The 17,825-nt window shown below is 45.1% G+C and overlaps 2 protein-coding genes across 3 annotated transcripts; both read left to right on the top strand.

The window, feature by feature from the left end:
* The first annotated feature begins 351 nt into the window (after positions 1 to 351).
* Positions 352 to 3,901, top strand: LOC311049170 (uncharacterized protein). 2 transcript variants are annotated; one of them, XM_084062650.1, is made up of 7 exons: positions 352 to 430; positions 1,892 to 2,606; positions 2,777 to 2,857; positions 2,979 to 3,032; positions 3,241 to 3,288; positions 3,636 to 3,704; positions 3,793 to 3,901. In XM_084062650.1, exons 2-5 carry the CDS (start codon positions 1,898 to 1,900, stop codon positions 3,270 to 3,272), a joined length of 876 nt encoding a protein of 291 aa, XP_083918776.1. In that variant the 5' UTR covers positions 352 to 430; positions 1,892 to 1,897; the 3' UTR covers positions 3,273 to 3,288; positions 3,636 to 3,704; positions 3,793 to 3,901. The 2 variants fall into 2 exon arrangements, with proteins under 2 accessions (XP_083918776.1, XP_083918777.1); XM_084062651.1 differs by lacking the exon at positions 352 to 430 and having other exon boundaries at positions 1,871 to 2,606.
* Positions 3,902 to 4,458: 557 nt separating this feature from the next.
* Positions 4,459 to 8,336, top strand: LOC311049146 (uncharacterized protein). The gene is made up of 4 exons (XM_084062625.1): positions 4,459 to 5,100; positions 5,376 to 5,593; positions 5,844 to 7,153; positions 7,285 to 8,336. Exons 1-4 carry the CDS (start codon positions 4,468 to 4,470, stop codon positions 8,331 to 8,333), a joined length of 3,210 nt encoding a protein of 1,069 aa, XP_083918751.1. The 5' UTR covers positions 4,459 to 4,467; the 3' UTR covers positions 8,334 to 8,336.
* Positions 8,337 to 17,825: the final 9,489 nt, after the last annotated feature.

Here is a 17,825-nt window from a genome sequence, read left to right as displayed (position 1 = left end):
AACCGATAGGGTTGCATTGTTGAAAGCATATGAAAAAATGGCCACCAATTGGATTAAAAGGCTTTGTATTGAAAAATACGGAAGATACGGTTACTTAGACCAGGGCGTTTTAACTTGTCACATCCATGGCCATGGGGTCAGCACTTTATATTTGAATTTTGAACGTTTATGTAGATGTACGGGTTGTAAATGTAAACATTTTAAAAAACAGGAACAAGTAGCGCCATGACGCTTGTGACAGACGAGCGTCATGTGAACCATGGCTTACAGCTGTTCAGAGTCGCACACCCAACCAACCCCGCCCCCTCAGTGGGTGCGCAAAGTTTACCCACGGACTGAACGGTCAGTCGGCGGTCAGTGTGAGAGAAGAACAGAGAAGACGATACATGATTATTACTGCAATTGATTTCGTTCGTTACACACAACAAAGGTAAGTCACTTGTTTTGGATGAATGAAAAGTTGACTGATGAATACTTGTGCATGTTGTCTTGTTATTTGGGTATGGATAAAATGGCAAAATGCCCCACTCGACCCATGTAATCTCCGATTGTTTGCAGTCATTTGTGCCATATTGGTGAATGTAAATTACATTTAAATAAGATGGTTAATCATTGTCGTTGGGTATTTGAACACAGATAATAATAATACACATAATATTTGTATAGCACCTTTCATGACATGAAATGCAGCTCAAAGTACTTCACAGAGCAAGAATACAATAACAGAAAAAGTAGCCTACAACTAATTTAACAATAAAGCAAAAAAAGATAAGCAAAAGTATAAAACAACATTAAAATAATTTTAAAAAAGGCAGTAAATCAGGCAAAACAGCGAGGACAAGACGGACAGATGGACAATGGTTGGTCATTGTGGTGTTTTGATTGATGTGTAAACACAAATGATCATTACATTCAAAGCTGTTGAAGCACATAGTTGTTGCATGTTAATCCGTCACCCTCATTATGTAAAATTCAGTTTAAATATAGTTATTACATGAAAATACGATTGCTTTTACTAGTAAATTTAGGTGTTGTTGGACTACTGATTTCTATGTTCTGTATACAGCTGTACTTGTTGTGGCCAGTGAATTTCTGTAGGCTAAGTTCTCCCCCTCCCCCATTCACTCACTCTCATTCAACTAGCATACTCTGGTTGGTTGTACAGTTCATGTTGAGAATGTGAGACTGATAGTCAGGCTCCCTGCTGCTGCTGGTATGCTTGCATTGTCTTGTACATGTGATAAACATCTGCTGTGGTCTCCCCCCAGTGATGGAGAGAGATATAGTGAGATATAGTCAAATCAATCATCATAATGTTTTGCTACTACTACTGTTTTACTTCTAGCTTTATCATTTTTAAATCTTCTATATCTTATTATTATCCATACCGTTGAGGAAGCTTTAAGTGCCCTGTGTGTCTGTGACAATAAACACAATGAAACATTGTAGGTTTGGCCAAAATCACTCTAGATTTAGATCACACTTGATTGTTGGTTCTGTCATTGTCAATCAGGGTTATTTGGTTTATTTCAGTTATATGCTTTGCATATTTACGTTATTTGCCACATCTGCCTGGTAGTATGTTTACATATAAATCCTTATTATTTGTATATGATAATTAATCATCAACTAAAAAGCCCTACATACAGCAGCAGTGCAGTTTACCATTTGTTGAGGCCCATGATATAAGCTGTGTTGTGAATAAAGTCTAAACTATACTGTGGGACACAAGCCATCTCTCATAGCTCTGGGCATTTACAGAGCTATGAATCATGAGCCATGGCTTCTCACACACAATACAATTATAATATAATTAAAATATCAACTTGTTTCAAAAACTAAAAATGTATAATGTATAAGTCTAATACTTTCTCTTCTTCATTTGTGATAGGCAAACATGCACAGAAGAATGTCCTATTTCCCTGGAAGAGTACATGTTACTTTCCGGAAGGGGCCACGTGGATATCTCCTTGAGGGGCCTTCAGATGAGGCAGCACTTATTATGGACAACGTTGGTGCAGACAAGCCTGACAAGCCTGAAGCATTGCCAGAAGACCTGGTTAGACGAAACGCCTTAACTGTTGTTCGAGAGAGAGGAGGGGATGCCTCAGACAGACAAGAGGTGTTTGGGGAATATGTCCTGCAGTTTGGCAAATACCAAGGGAAGTCCTTTCGGTGGCTTCTAGAGAACGACGTGGGATATATGATATTCCTTACCAATAAACTACAAGCAGAGGAGGCTGCAGGAGTCGTTGAGAAAGAGGGACACAACAAGGACAGCTTACATTCATTTATCAACTATGCCCACAGCTTTGATGAGATCCAGTCTCTTATAAGATACAAGTCGCAAAAGCCATCTGGAGACAGATACAAGTCACAAAAGCCATCTGGAGACGACGACGATCTGGTTAGATTTGGTCGTCATAAGGACAAAACTTACCGGGAGATTTGGGACAACAGGGCCGGTGGCTACGCAGCCTTCGTACTGCAGAAAAAGTGGTCCAAAGGTACATGGCCGGACAAGCTGAAAACATACCTGATGAAGAAGAAGGAATCTGCCTCCGTTTCCTCTGCGTCTGTGCCTGCCTCAAGTACTTCTACGGAAGGTTGTTTTTTAATGCCAGCCGTAGTATTTTAGTAAGATGTGTCTGTAAATGTATTACATTTCATCTTCATTACAGCTCAATCATTTTAACAGATGCTGTTATTTTAAAGCAACCTATGTACTGTGTAGAAATTACATTTTTACTACATTCTACATATTTTCTGTCTGCAGGCATCACAGACTTTGGAGACGATGATTTGGACAGCTTCATGGTGATAATGGGGTCCCCCTCTAAGTTAGCGGTGCATTGCTGTAAGTACACATTTGTGTGTGTTTGTTGCTTTCTTCACTGATTGGACATTAAAGATCAATTATGGCTCAATCTGTTTGCTATTAATGTATGTCTGCTATTTCAATCTTTTTGTGTTACCAGCTGTTGAAACATCTTCCTCAGTTTCTGTACCAGGACAGGCTACAAGAGAAAAGGGTTTGTTTTGAATGAAATATACAATTTGTGTGACAGGTTATTGAGACACCATGAATTTATCTCATAACCTGAACAAAACCTTTTTTTTGCCTGTTGTGTTTTCTGTGTTCTGGTCATGTTCTGGCCATGTCCGTGTTCTGTGCATGTCAGTGTGCTGTCCTGTCCACGTTCTGGACTTGTTCCACTAACCATTGTTTGCATGCGAAAGTTCTGCTAACTGAGATAGGGAACATGAATTGATCCAGCCACGATGATGGTGAGTACCCATTTTATTCTGTATCTAGCCTAGTTTTAAGTATAAAACATACAGTATTTTTTGTGTCATTTTGGTTCCCCTGCTTAGACTATTATGTAATGCATTTAACAATTGAGTATCAACCTATTTAAAAATGTACTGGTGTGTATGAATGAATTTGGTCTTTTCACCACATTGAATATACAAGATGTTATTAGTATAATGTAATATACATGTAATGTCACAAACAATATAGTAGATGCAAACATTATTTTTTTTGTATGGGAATAAGATGGTGTGTGCCTTTAGCTAACCATTTGTATATTGCCAATCCTACAATGAGTGACACGATTTTGTCTGTTGTATAGTACCATCTGCTACGATGTCCAGACCACCTGCTGGTACTGAAAGTAAACTGCAGAAGTCGCCAAGAGATGGTAAATACGCTATGATTCTATTCATCTGTCCAAATATGTGTTATGCGGTGTGGCGGTATCTGTTATGCATAAATATGTACTTTTGTAGACTCAGATGTCCCTGCTTTGAAGACGCCCCCTGTGCCTATTCCGCCAGAGCTGATGTGTCTGATGCCAGCAGGTCCCCCACAAGTGGAGAGGACAGGTTCTGCTGCAGGCATGTATTATTTTAAGTGATTTTCATGCTCATTTTAAGTGATTTTCATGTTCATTTTATCTTCATTCTACACTAACACAACATATCCCTCTTTTCAGGAACTACACCAAGTTCAGATAGACACTCTGCGTCAGATAGGCCTGTTGTTTCACACACTGTCCCACATCCACTAGTGGCTCCACGTGGTAAGATTTTTTCTCTGTTTTCTCTTAAAAGGTTACTGTGCTGCAAATGCTTCCTCCATAATTATATTGTAATAATTATATTGTAATAAACAATTTGATCATATTATCATTACATTTCAATAATGTCCTTTTCATCCTTGTTCCCTCAGTTGGCCCATCGGTCCCTGTTCCTCCACACATCACATGTGACACCAGTGAAAGCACTTGGAAGTGCAGTAGTCATCAGCAATGGTTCATTAAAGAAGAGCTCAAATCTCTTGGGCTGTGGCCTAACTTTGAGCATAACCGTAAAGCAGGACATGCCATTTCGTTATGGCGTCACCCTTTTCAGCCAGAGCTCCTCGACAACGTGTCGACACTCCCACCCCGAAACTTCTACCAAATGCATCCGTTCTTCATTTGGAAACCAGAGAACGAGATAATGGTCCGGCTGAGGAACACTTATGTACTGCCATGCCTTTATGGCTGTCCAAAACCTAATGTAGCACAGTCTGGTGTGGGTAGGCCTCGGGTGGTTGTTGGCATCAGTGGACAGTATTATATATTTTCCTCTCGCCTCCAATGCAAGGTGTGCAAGAAGCACTGGTTTGCTGACAAACCTAAATGGCTGGAGAAACTACCCAAGAGGTTCACAAACATTTTGCCATCAGTCCTTACGTACAAGAAGGCCCTCTGCAAGTCTGTGATTGATGAGCTGAGGCGCACTGGCAAGTCACCCACAGATATGGCAAACCAGTTAAATGAAATGATGCACCTCAAATATGAGCGAGCTCATTTGGCATATCTCCACAACATTCAAAATGTCTGGGATGCTGAGGCTGGGATGTACGGACAGAGGACAATTACACGGATGGTGAGGAAGGATGACACACCCCAGCCTTTTGGAGAATATGACGACATAAAGGCCTGGTGTGGAACATCAGTTTCTGGACACTACGTGACCGACTGCCTCATTGACGAGTACCGACGGCAAGAGCCGGCCATCACCAAGATGCTTCAGGGCACCTTCGGACAGGTCTGTATATGTAGTTATTCATAATGTATATTCACAGGTGATATAATGATACTGTATATTCACAGGTGATATAATGATACATGCATACTTATTAACGTAAATTTATATTTATTGACAGACTGAACATGTTAACTAATTCAGAGATTGAGTGCAGATATTTAGGCCCAAAAGCTCAGTATATTGATTTAATCTTGATTTGGTTCTTTCTTACTGCTGTTGTTGCAATGACATCTGATTTTCCCTCTGGGAATATCAAATGGCTTATCTTATCTTAGGTCTGGCGGTCTGACCACACCAGGAAGGTGGCACGGAAGGTTACACTGTCATCTGGTGCCATGTCGAGCTATGCAGTGATGAATGAGAACTGGATGATTGTCTCCTGGGTGATGGTGCAGGCTGAGACAGAAAGGTCGCTGCGGCCTATGTACGACGGGTTGGCTAAGAGGTACAGTGATGCAGAGGTGGAGAAGGCCAGTTACCAATGGGTGGACAGGTGAGAATAGTCATATTTTCTTTCTTTATTATTGTATTGCCTATCACCCCCACCCCTCCAAATCACACAAGGTTTCACCTTAATTTGTGTGATAATACTGTACATGTTGTTTTTATGCTTATTACAACACACCAACCTTAGTAAGTCAAATGTACTTGTATGTGCAAGTACAAAGGGATAAAGAATTATGATGTGTGATTCTCAAAATGACGTTTGAAAAGCCTTTTATATGCCTCTTTTTTTCATCCAGGGACTGCTGTGCACCATTTAAGATCCCTGACACTCTCCCTGATGAGCACCTCAATTGGGATGCCTGGAAGACAACAGATTACATCATCACTAACGCCACCGCTGGGCCTATGGAGAACACCTGTGCATCCCGGATACACTTCAACTCCAACATTGTTGTCAAGTTGGACCTGTTCCACTGCATGCGCCGTTTCTCACGGGAGTGCACATCTGAGCATCATCCTTTGTTCAGCACCTTCTGTGAGTTACTCTCCACTGCCTTTTCCTTAGTGGATCAGGAAGACCTGCAGAGGCTGAAGGATGCCTATAAATTCTGTGCAATACATCCACATAATCCAACAAAACAACACGTACGACAGCACTGCCGGATCAGAATTCCATGCCCAGCATTACTGGTACAAAGAGTTGAGAGTGTACTAAAAAACTTTCACCAGATGACCGACCCAAACAATGTGCCCTTGTTCAAACCATCTATGCTGAAGTTGTGGCGTATCCAGAGGGTGCACATTCTCCGTGGGTGCCTCAGTGACCCTGAGCTCACAGAGGGGATCCTGTACCGGTATGGGGGAACTCTGCAGCTGAACCATGTCCGTGGTGAAGGAGCAAAAGTCCCCATCTGGATCCCAGTCAGAGGGACATCACAGCAAGAGGGGTTCCACTTCCACCAGGCTCAGTGGATTACTGGAACTCATGCCTCCTGTGAATTGTTCCAGGCCCAGGGCATGACAGGGGTGGCACGTTGGAACTACCAAAGACTTGTGGATCTTAAGCAGCCAGGTGTCATCCTCCCACGTGTGTTTGATCCATCGTTGTTTATAGATCTGAACTCTGCTTCAAAGAGAGTGACTGGCCAGGAGAAGTACCCTGCAATTCACCTCTCTGACAGGGACACAGGTGAAAGGTTTGGCCTGGAATACAGAGAGCCAGAGTGCCGCCCAGTACCACTTGACTGGGACAAACACAAGGCAAAAGAAAGTGATTCTTCTGTTCCTCTGCCCCCTGAACTAGCACCACCCACAACTGGTCTGGCATTGGCAGCACCATCCTCTGGCCTGGCAGCATCTACTGTGTCACCAACATCATCTGGCCTGGCAGCATCCACTGTGTCCCCAACATCCTATGGCCTGGCAGCATCTACTGTGTCACCAACGTCCTTTGTCCTGGCAGCATCTGCTGTGTCCCCAACATCATCTGGCCTGGCAGCATCTACTGTGTCCCCAGCATCCTCTGGCCTGGCAGCATCTTCTGAGCTGTTTTTAGTGCCTAAGCAAGAGGTGTTGTCCCAAATACACATGGAGCCTACAGCTGAGAGTGAGTTGACACTTAAATATTACAAATATTTTACATATTAATATGTGAATATATACATTAATGGTTTTACTGAATAAATATTAGTACAATACTATAGTACCAAATCATTGAAACTGTTTTCTTTGTTCTAGTGCGCTCCATACCCCTGCCAGTACAGTCCTCACCAAGGAGTGCCCGCACTGGACCCATCAAGACAGGTCGGAAACTGTTTGTTTTGGACTACAAACGTTGGCCACAACCAATGAAAGCAGCTATTGACAGTCTACTAGTCAAGTACCATGGGAAAAAAGACATAATGCAACTGGTAGATAAAGATTATGCTGCCATGGTCCTTCAGTCTGCCACAGATCCAAATAGTTTGCTACACAGCACAACCAAATATCACATAACACAGTACTCAAAACATCTGGCCAAACTGATGAACACCTCCTCATCACTGAACACCAGTCCTGAAAAACTTGTGGAGACACAAAACCTTTGGTACAGTCTAACTCAGGGGAGTGAGACTGTCCATGTCCCAGTTGTTGCAATTCCACCAGCCATCGTGAATCCAGCAGAACCTGTGTCACAACGAGCACCTCAAATGCCAGTGACAAAGGAAGAGATCCAGAAAATGGTGCTGGACATAGTGCAGCAGCAGCAACAGCAGCAGCTGCAGCAGCAACCAGATACACAAACAAGGAAATGTCTCTCCTGTGGGCAGCCTAAATCCCGGTACTCAGCAGGAGATGGATCCTCAATTCATTTCTTCTATCAAAAATTGCCAGTGCGATATTTTTACTGCTCCACTAAGGTGTTCAAAGCTTACTCTGCAGAGGGTTTGACAAATCCCAAAATGACATTTGAGGAGTTTGCACAGACTGAGTTCTTTCAACGTGAACTGGACTCAACAAAACAGAGAGTGGAGGCCAAAGCCCAGAGAAAGAGGAAACTCCCAGACACTCAACCTAGCGGACGACTTTGCCGTTTCTGCCGCCAGGGGCTCAAGCAGGGCCCAAACAGTCCACATATTCACACTGGGTTTCCAGGAGTGACTGGGAAGTACATTTACTGTCCGTCTAAAGTACTTTCATTGTACAAAGACAAAGGCATGGCAAAGGAGATGTCATGGAAGGAATTCCAACAATCCTCCTTCTATGCCATGGAGAAGGATAGGTGGACAGCAGAGAGGAAGAAATGAGAGATATGCTACCACCCCCCCCCCCCCCCCCCCCCCCCCCCCCTCTCATTTTTCCCAGCAGCTTTCAGTGCCCTGATCATGGACAAAGACTGAAAGAACTAAACTGTAAAAAAAATCTCAACAACTATTTGCAAAATGTACATAGACAAGTGAAATTGACATTTATATTATATGTATGTCTTCTGCTTCTTGGACATTTTTATATACTGTGAATGATGTCTGCTTCTAGCACATTTTTACATGTATGACTTCTGCTACTTGCACATAACCCATGGCTGCAAACAATATCATACATGCCTTAAGAGTTCTGTCATACCTGCAGTTCTACCTGTACAACATTTACCTCTGTCTTACCTATAATGTGTATATAGTGTATATATATATATATATTGTTATTTCATTATATCCAGAAGTATTACGTTTTTATTATCTTTTGTATTGTGTTGTATTAGCAGTCTCTGCAAAACATATCTGGTTCATGTTTTTTGGAAAATAAATAGTTTCAGTGATTCTCAACCTTTTTGCTTTCAAGGACCCTTACTTTGATAAGCATTTGACCACGGATGAAAAGGGTAGCACACACATCCATGGCTCAGGTGCAAGACAAACAAAAGTATTATAAAAAAGGAATAAAGTCTGCACACTGGAAATGATGAAAAAAGCGTTTGTCAGCGTTTCGGCCTGTTCAGACCTTTTTAAGGACATATACGGTATATGTCCGGACTGAACAGGCCGAACCGTTAACAAACGCAATAGATACAAAGCAGAGCTTTTTTTCAGCATTATCAGTGTGCACACTCTATTCCATTTTTAGACCACGACCCCCATACATTTTAAATCTCTGGAATCACTTACATATATTGCAATACCATGGACATGCTAAAGCATACTGAAATCACATTGGCTGGCATTCACTCCCATGATCGACAGGGATGCCCCTTCCGCCGCCACCACGGCCAGGCACGGCCGTCTCGTCGCGGGGCAGGAGCTGATAGTAACGGTTTATTAGCAAAGCATTATTGATCTGTTATTACAGTGCGGTGCTGCCACCATCTGGAGGCCAAGTATACTGTTTTGATGTGTGCTGGTCTCAAAGTGGCCCTACCACGATATGCTGCCTCCTGTTGACTGGACATTGATACTACAGGGCCTTCGTGTTGGGAAAGCTTGATGCGATTCTATTGGCTGTCAGTGAGTGACGACTATTCACGTCTCGCCCAGCGGGGGCAGGAGCTGATAGTAACGGTTTATTAGCAAAGCATTATTGATCTGTTATTACAGTGCGGTGCTGCCACCATCTGGAGGCCAAGTATACTGTTTTGATGTGTGCTGGTCTCAAAGTGGCCCTAGCACGATATGCTGCCTCCTGTTGACTGGACATTGATACTACAGGGCCTTCGTGTTGGGAAAGCTTGATGCGATTCTATTGGCTGTCAGTGAGTGACGACTATTCACGTCTCGCCCAGCGGGGGCAGGAGCTGATAGTAACGGTTTATTAGCAAAGCATTATTGATCTGTTATTACAGTGCGGTGCTGCCACCATCTGGAGGCCAAGTATACTGTTTTGATGTGTGCTGGTCTCAAAGTGGCCCTAGCACGATATGCTGCCTCCTGTTGACTGGACATTGATACTACAGGGCCTTCGTGTTGGGAAAGCTTGATGCGATTCTATTGGCTGTCAGTGAGTGACGACTATTCACGTCTCGCCCTCGCACCCTAAGCGAGAATCATACCCCTAGACCAACGAGCCCTGTCTTCACTGTCATCTTTACTCTGTTAATTTTATTGATGCACTCAGGGCTGTCTTGAAAACTTCAGAGATGCTGAAGGGAATGGACATAGGAGGGTCAATTTAACCTTCAAGACTGCAGAATGTGTGAGCAGAGCATTTTCCAACCGTCTTTAATCCAAACAGATGACGAGCTTGACCATTCAGAAGCCCGGGTGTAAAGTTTGGTGACCCGGGAGGGCTCGTCCGGGATTTGAACCCGGGACCTCTCGCACCCAAAGCGAGAATCATACCCCTAGACCAACGAGCCCTGTCTTCACTGTCATCTTTACTCTGGAAAATGTTTTTGATGCACTCAGGGCTGTCTTGAAAACTTCAGAGATGCTGAAGGGAATGGACATAGGAGGGTCAATTTAACCTTCAAGACTGCAAAATGTGTGATCAGAGCATTTTCCAACCGTCTTTAATCCAAACAGATGACTAGCTTGACCATTCAGAATCCCGGGTGTAAATTTTGGTGACCCGGGAGGGCTCGTCCGGGATTTGAACCCTGGACCTCTCGCACCCAAAGCGAGAATCATACCCCTAGACCAACGAGCCCTGTCTTCACTGTCATCTTTGCTCTGTTCATTTTTTTTTATGCACTCAGGGCTGTCTTGAAAACTTCAGAGATGCTAAAGGGAATGGACATAGGAGGGTCAATTTAACCTTCAAGACTGCAGAATGTGTGAGCAGAGCATTTTCCAACCGTCTTTAATCCAAACAGATGACGAGCTTGACCATTCAGAAGCCCGGGTGTAAAGTTTGGTGACACGGGAGGGCTCGTCCGGGATTTGAACCCGGGACCTCTCGCACCCAAAGCGAAAATCATACCCCTAGACCAACGAGCCCTGTCTTCACTGTCATCTTTACTCTGTTAATTTTTTTTGATGCACTCAGGGCTGTCTTGAAAACTTCAGAGATGCTGAAGGGAATGGACATAGGAGGGTCAACTTAACCTTCAAAACTGCAAAATGTGTGAGCAGAGCAGTTTCCAACCGTCTTTAATCCAAACAGATGACGAGCTCGACCATTCAGAAGCCCGGGTGTAAAGTTTGGTGACCCGGGAGGGCTCGTCCCAGGATTTGAACACGGGACCTCTCGCACCCAAAGCGAGAACCATACCCCTAGACCAACGAGCCCTGTCTTCACTGTCATCTTTGCTCTGTTCATTTTTTTTTATGCACTCAGGGCTGTCTTGAAAATTTCAGAGATGCTGAAGGGAATGGACATAGGAGGGTCAATTTAACCTTCAAGACTGCAGAATGTGTGAGCAGAGCATTTTCCAACCGTCTTTAATCCAAACAGATGACGAGCTTGACCATTCAGAAGCCCGGGTGTAAAGTTTGGTGACCCGGGAGGGCTCGTCCGGAATTTGAACCCGGGACCTCTCGCACCCAAAGCGAGAATCATACCCCTAGACCAACGAGCCCTGTCTTCACTGTCATCTTTACTCTGTTAATTTTTTTGATGCACTCAGGGCTGTCTTGAAAACTTCAGAGATGCTGAAGGGAATGGACATAGGAGGGTCAACTTAACCTTCAAGACTGCAGAATGTGTGAGCAGAGCATTTTCCAACCGTCTTTAATCCAAACAGATGACTAGCTCGACCATTCAGAAGCATGGGTGTAAAGTTTGGTGACCCGGGAACGCTCGTCCGGGATTTGAACCCGGGACCTCTCGCACCCAAAGCGAAAATCATACCCCTAGACCAACGAGCCCTGTCTTAACTGTCATCTTTACTCTGTTAATTTTTTTTTATGCATTAAGGGCTGTCTTGAAAACTTCAGAGATGCTGAAGGGAATGGACATAGGAGGGTCAATTTAACCTTCAAGACTGCAGAATGTGTGAGCAGAGCATTTTCCAACCGTCTTTAATCCAAACAGATGACGAGCTTGACCATTCAGAAGCCCGGGTGTAAAGTTTGGTGACACGGGAGGGCTCGTCCGGGATTTGAACCCGGGACCTCTCGCACCCAAAGCGAGAATCATACCCCTAGACCAACGAGCCCTGTCTTCACTGTCATCTTTACTCTGTTAATTTTTTTTGATGCACTCAGGGCTGTCTTGAAAACTTCAGAGATGCTGAAGGGAATGGACATAGGAGGGTCAACTTAACCTTCAAAACTGCAAAATGTGTGAGCAGAGCATTTTCCAACCGTCTTTAATCCAAACAGATGACGAGCTCGACCATTCAGAAGCCCGCGTGTAAAGTTTGGTGACCCGGGAGGGCTCGTCCGGGATTTGAAGACGGGACCTCGCACCCAAAGCGAGAATCATACCCCTAGACCAACGAGCCCTGTCTTCACTGTCATCTTTACTCTGTTAAATTTTTTTGATGCACTCAGGGCTGTCTGGAAAACTTCAGAGATGCTGAAGGGAATGGACATAGGAGGGTCAATTTAACCTTCAAGACTGCAGAATGTGTGAGCAGAGCATTTTCCAACCGTCTTTAATCCAAACAGATGACGAGCTTGACCATTCAGAAGCCCGGGTGTAAAGTTTGGTGACGCGGGAGGGCTCGTCCGGGATTTGAACCCGGGACCTCTCGCACCCGAAGCGAGAATCATACCCCTAGACCAACGAGCCCTGTCTTCACTGTCATCTTTACTCTGTTAAATTTTTTTTATGCACTCAGGACTGTCTTGAAAACTTCAGAGATGCTGAAGGGAATGGACATAGGAGGGTCAATTTAACCTTCAAGACTGCAGAATGTGTGAGCAGAGCATTTTCCAACCGTCTTTAATCTAAACAGATGACGAGCGTGACCATTCAGAAGCCCGGGTGTAAAGTTTGCTGACCCGGGAGGGCTCGTCCGGGATTTGAACCCGGGACCTCTCGCACCCAAAGCGAGAATCATACCCCTAGACCAACGAGCCCTGTCTTCATTGTCATCTTTACTCTGTTAATCTTTTTTCATGCACTCAGGGCTGTCTTGAAAACTTCAGAGATGCTGAAGGGAATGGACATAGGAGGGCCAATTTAACCTTCAAGACTGCAGAATGTGTGAGCAGAGCATTTTCCAACCGTCTTTAATGCAAACAGATGACAAGCTTGACCATTCAGAAGCCCGGGTGTAAATTTTGGTGACCCGGGAGGGCTTGTCCGGGATTTGAACCCGGGACCTCTCGCGCCCTAAGCGAGAATCATACCCCTAGACCAACGAATGTCTTCACTGTCATCTGTACTCTGTTAAATGGTTTTGATGCACTCAGGGCTGTCTTGAAAACTTCAGAGATGCTGAAGGGAATGGACATAGGAGGGTCAACTTAACCTTCAAGACTGCAGAATGTGTGAGCAGAGCATTTTCCAACCGTCTTTAATCCAAACAGATGACGAGCTTGACCATTCAGAAGCCCGGGTGTAAAGTTTGGTGACGCGGGAGGGCTCGTCCGGGATTTGAACCCGGGACCTCTCGCACCCTAAGCGAGAATCATACCCCTAGACCAACGAGCCCTGTCTTCACTGTCATCTTTACTCTGTTAAATTTTTTTGATGCACTCAGGGCTGTCTTGAAAACTTCAGAGATGCTGAAGGGAATGGACATAGGAGGGTCAATTTAACCTTCAAGACTGCAGAATGTGTGAGCAGAGCATTTTCCAACCGTCTTTAATCCAAACAGATGACGAGCTTGACCATTCAGAAGCCCGGGTGTAAAGTTTGGTGACGCGGGAGGGCTCGTCCGGGATTTGAACCCGGGACCTCTCGCACCCGAAGCGAGAATCATACCCCTAGACCAACGAGCCCTGTCTTCACTGTCATCTTTACTCTGTTAAATTTTTTTATGCACTCAGGACTGTCTTGAAAACTTCAGAGATGCTGAAGGGAATGGACATAGGAGGGTCAATTTAACCATCAAGACTGCAGAATGTGTGAGCAGAGCATTTTCCAACCGTCTTTAATCTAAACAGATGACGAGCGTGACCATTCAGAAGCCCGGGTGTAAAGTTTGCTGACCCGGGAGGGCTCGTCCGGGATTTTGAACCCGGGACCTCTCGCACCCTAAGCGAGAATCATACCCCTAGACCAACGAATGTCTTCACTGTCATCTTTACTCTGTTAAATTTTTTTGATGCACTCAGGGCTGTCTTGAAAACTTCAGAGATGCTGAAGGGAATGGACATAGGAGGGTCAACTTAACCTTCAAGACTGCAGAATGTGTGAGCAGAGCATTTTCCAACCGTCTTTAATCCAGACAGATGACGAGCTTGACCATTCAGAACCCCGGGTGTAAAGTTTGGTGACGCGGGAGGGCTCGTCCGGGATTTGAACCCGGGACCTCTCGCACCCTAAGCGAGAATCATACCCCTAGACCAACGAGCCCTGTCTTCACTGTTATCTTTACTCTCTTAAATTTTTTTGATGCACTCAGGGCTGTCTTGAAAACTTCAGAGATGCTGAAGGGAATGGACATAGCAGGGTCAATTTAACCTTCAAGACTGCAGAATGTGTGAGCAGAGCATTTTCCAACCGTCTTTAATCCAAACAGATGACGAGCTTGACCATTCAGAAGCCCGGGTGTAAAGTTTGGTGACGCGGGAGGGCTCGTCCGGGATTTGAACCCGGGACCTCTCGCACCCGAAGCGAGAATCATACCCCTAGACCAACGAGCCCTGTCTTCACTGTCATCTTTACTCTGTTAATTTTTTTTTATGCACTCAGGGCTGTCTTGAAAACTTCAGAGATAATGAAGGGAATGGACATAGGAGGGTCAATTTAACCTTCAAGACTGCGTGAGCAGAGCATTTTCCAACCGTCTTTAATCCAAACAGATGACGAGCTTGACCTTTTAGAAGCCCGGGTGTAAAGTTGGTCGACCCGGGAGGAATCGTCCGGGATTTGAACCCCGGACCTCTCGCACCCTAAGCGAGAATCATAGCCCTAGACCAACGAGCCCTGTCTTCACTGTCATCTTTACTCTGTTAAATGTTATTGATGCACTCAGGGCTGTCTTGAAAACTTCAGAGATGCTGAAGGGAATGGACATAGGAGGGTCAATTTAACCTTCAAGACTGCAGAATGTGTGAGCAGAGCATTTTCCAACCGTCTTTAATCCAAACAGATGACGAGCTCGACCATTCAGAAGCCCGGGTGTAAAGTTTGGTGACCCGGGAGGGCTCGTCCGGGATTTGAACCCGGGACCTCTCGCACCCAAAGCGAGAATCATACCCCTAGACCAACGAATGTCTTCACTGTCATCTTTACTCTTTTAAATGTTTTTGATGCACTCAGGGCTGTCTTGAAAACTTCAGAGATGCTGAAGGGAATGGACATAGGAGGGTCAACTTAACCTTCAAGACTGCAGAATGTGTGAGCAGAGCATTTTCCAACCGTCTTTAATCCAAACAGATGACGAGCTTGACCATTCAGAAGCCCGGGTGTAAAGTTTGGTGACGCGGGAGGGCTCGTCCGGGATTTGAACCCGGGACCTCTCGCACCCTTAGCGAGAATCATACCCCTAGACCAACGAGCCCTGTCTTCACTGTCATCTTTATTCTGTTAATTTTATTGATGCACTCAGGGCTGTCTTGAAAACTTCAGAGATGCTGAAGGGAATGGACATAGGAGGGTCAATTTAACCTTCAAGACTGCAGAATGTGTGAGCAGAGCATTTTCCAACCGTCTTTAATCCAAACAGATGACGAGCTTGACCATTCAGAAGCCCGGGTGTAAAGTTTGGTGACCCGGGAGGGCTCGTCCGGGATTTGAACCCGGGACCTCTCGCACCCAAAGCGAGAATCATACCCCTAGACCAACGAGCCCTGTCTTCGCTGTCATCTTTACTCTGGTAAATGTTTTTGATGCACTCAGGGCTGTCTTGAAAACTTCAGAGATGCTGAAGGGAATGGACATAGGAGGGTCAATTTAACCTTCAAGACTGCAAAATGTGTGATCAGAGCATTTTCCAACCGTCTTTAATCCAAACAGATGACGAGCTCGACCATTCAGAAGCATGGGTGTAAAGTTTGGTGACCCGGGAGGGCTCGTCCGGGATTTGAACCCGGGACCTCTCGCACCCTAAGCGAGAATCATACCCCTAGACCAACGAGCCATGTCTTCATTGTCATCTTTACTCTGTTACATTTTTTTGATGCACTCAGGGCTGTCTTGAAAACTTCAGAGATGCTGAAGGGAATGGACATAGGAGGGTCAATTTAACCTTCAAGACTGCGTGAGCAGAGCATTTTCCAACCGTCTTTAATCCAAACAGATGACGAGCTTGACCTTTTAGAAGCCCGTGTGTAAAGTTGGGCGACCCGGGAGGAATCGTCCGGGATTTGAACCCCGGACCCCTCGCACCCAAAGCGAGAATCATACCCCTAGACCAACGAGCCCTGTCTTCACTGTCATCTTTACTCTGGTAAATGTTTTTGATGCACTCAGGGCTGTCTTGAAAACTTCAGAGATGCTGAAGGGAATGGACATAGGAGGGTCAATTTAACCTTCAAGACTGCAAAATGTGTGAGCAGAGCATTTTCCAACCGTCTTTAATCCAAACAGATGACTAGCTTGACCATTCAGAAGCCCGGGTGTAAATTTTGGTGAACCGGGAGGGCTCGTCCGGGATTTGAACCCGGGACCTCTCGCACCCAAAGCGAGAATCATACCCCTAGACCAACGAGCCCTGTCTTCACTGTCATCTTTACTCTGTTAATTTTTTTTGATGCACTCAGGGCTGTCTTGAAAACTTCAGAGATGCTGAAGGGAATGGACATAGGAGGGTCAACTTAACCTTCAAAATGTGTGAGCAGAGCAGTTTCCAACCGTCTTTAATCCAAACAGATGACGAGCTCGACCATTCAGAAGCCCGGGTGTAAAGTTTGGTGACCCGGGAGGGCTCGTCCGGGATTTGAACACGGGACCTCTCGCACCCAAAGCGAGAATCATACCCCTAGACCAACGAGCCCTGTCTTCACTGTCATCTTTGCTCTGTTCGTTTTTTTTTATGCACTCAGGGCTGTCTTGAAAACTTCAGAGATGCTGAAGGGAATGGACATAGGAGGGTCAATTTAACCTTCAAGACTGCAGAATGTGTGAGCAGAGCATTTTCCAACCGTCTTTAATCCAAACAGATGACGAGCTTGACCATTCAGAAGCCCGGGTGTAAAGTTTCGTGACCCGGGAGGGCTCGTCCGGGATTTGAACCCAGGACCTCTCGCACCCAAAGCGAGAATCATACCCCTAAACGAACGAGCCCTGTCTTCACTGTCATCTTTACTCTGTTAAATGTTATTGATGCACTCAGGGCTGTCTTGAAAACTTCAGAGATGCTGAAGGGAATGGACATAGGAGGGTCAACTTAACCTTCAAGACTGCAGAATGTGTGAGCAGAGCATTTTCCAACCGTCTTTAATCCAAACAGATGACGAGCTCGACCATTCAGAAGCATGGGTGTAAAGTTTGGTGACCCGGGAGGGCTCGTCCGGGATTTGAACCCGGGACCTCTCGCACCCAAAGCGAAAATCATACCCCTAGACCAACGAGCCCTGTCTTAACTGTCATCTTTACTCTGTTAATTTTATTGATGCACTCAGGGCTGTCTTGAAAACTTCAGAGATGCTGAAAGGAATGGACATAGGAGGGTCAATTTAACCTTCAAGACTGCAGAATGTGTGAGCAGAGCATTTTCCAACCGTCTTTAATCCAAACAGATGACGAGCTTGACCATTCAGAAGCCCGGGTGTAAAGTTTGGTGACCCGGGAGGGCTCGTCCGGGATTTGAA

This window comes from Gymnoscopelus microlampas (genome assembly GCF_963454915.1).
Source record: "Gymnoscopelus microlampas genome assembly, chromosome: 7".
NCBI lineage: Eukaryota > Metazoa > Chordata > Actinopteri > Myctophiformes > Myctophidae > Gymnoscopelus > Gymnoscopelus microlampas.
The sequence above is the reverse complement of the archived record's forward strand: the minus strand, read 5'-3'. Positions and strand labels throughout refer to the sequence as shown.

What these genes read in the sequence shown, in the direction of transcription:
- LOC311049146 (XM_084062625.1), top strand. Translation starts at nt 4,468, where the DNA reads ATGCATCCGTTCTTCATTTGGAAACCAGAGAACGAGATAATGGTCCGG. An exon ending in AGTTACCAATGGGTGGACAG is followed by an intron (nt 5,594 to 5,843) that starts GTGAGAATAGTC and finishes TTTTTCATCCAG; the next exon opens with GGACTGCTGTGCACCATTTA. An exon ending in CATGGAGCCTACAGCTGAGA is followed by an intron (nt 7,154 to 7,284) that starts GTGAGTTGACAC and finishes TCTTTGTTCTAG; the next exon opens with TGCGCTCCATACCCCTGCCA.
- LOC311049170 (XM_084062650.1), top strand. Translation starts at nt 1,898, where the DNA reads ATGCACAGAAGAATGTCCTATTTCCCTGGAAGAGTACATGTTACTTTC. An exon ending in CTCAAGTACTTCTACGGAAG is followed by an intron (nt 2,607 to 2,776) that starts GTTGTTTTTTAA and finishes TTCTGTCTGCAG; the next exon opens with GCATCACAGACTTTGGAGAC. An exon ending in ACAGGCTACAAGAGAAAAGG is followed by an intron (nt 3,033 to 3,240) that starts GTTTGTTTTGAA and finishes TGCATGCGAAAG; the next exon opens with TTCTGCTAACTGAGATAGGG.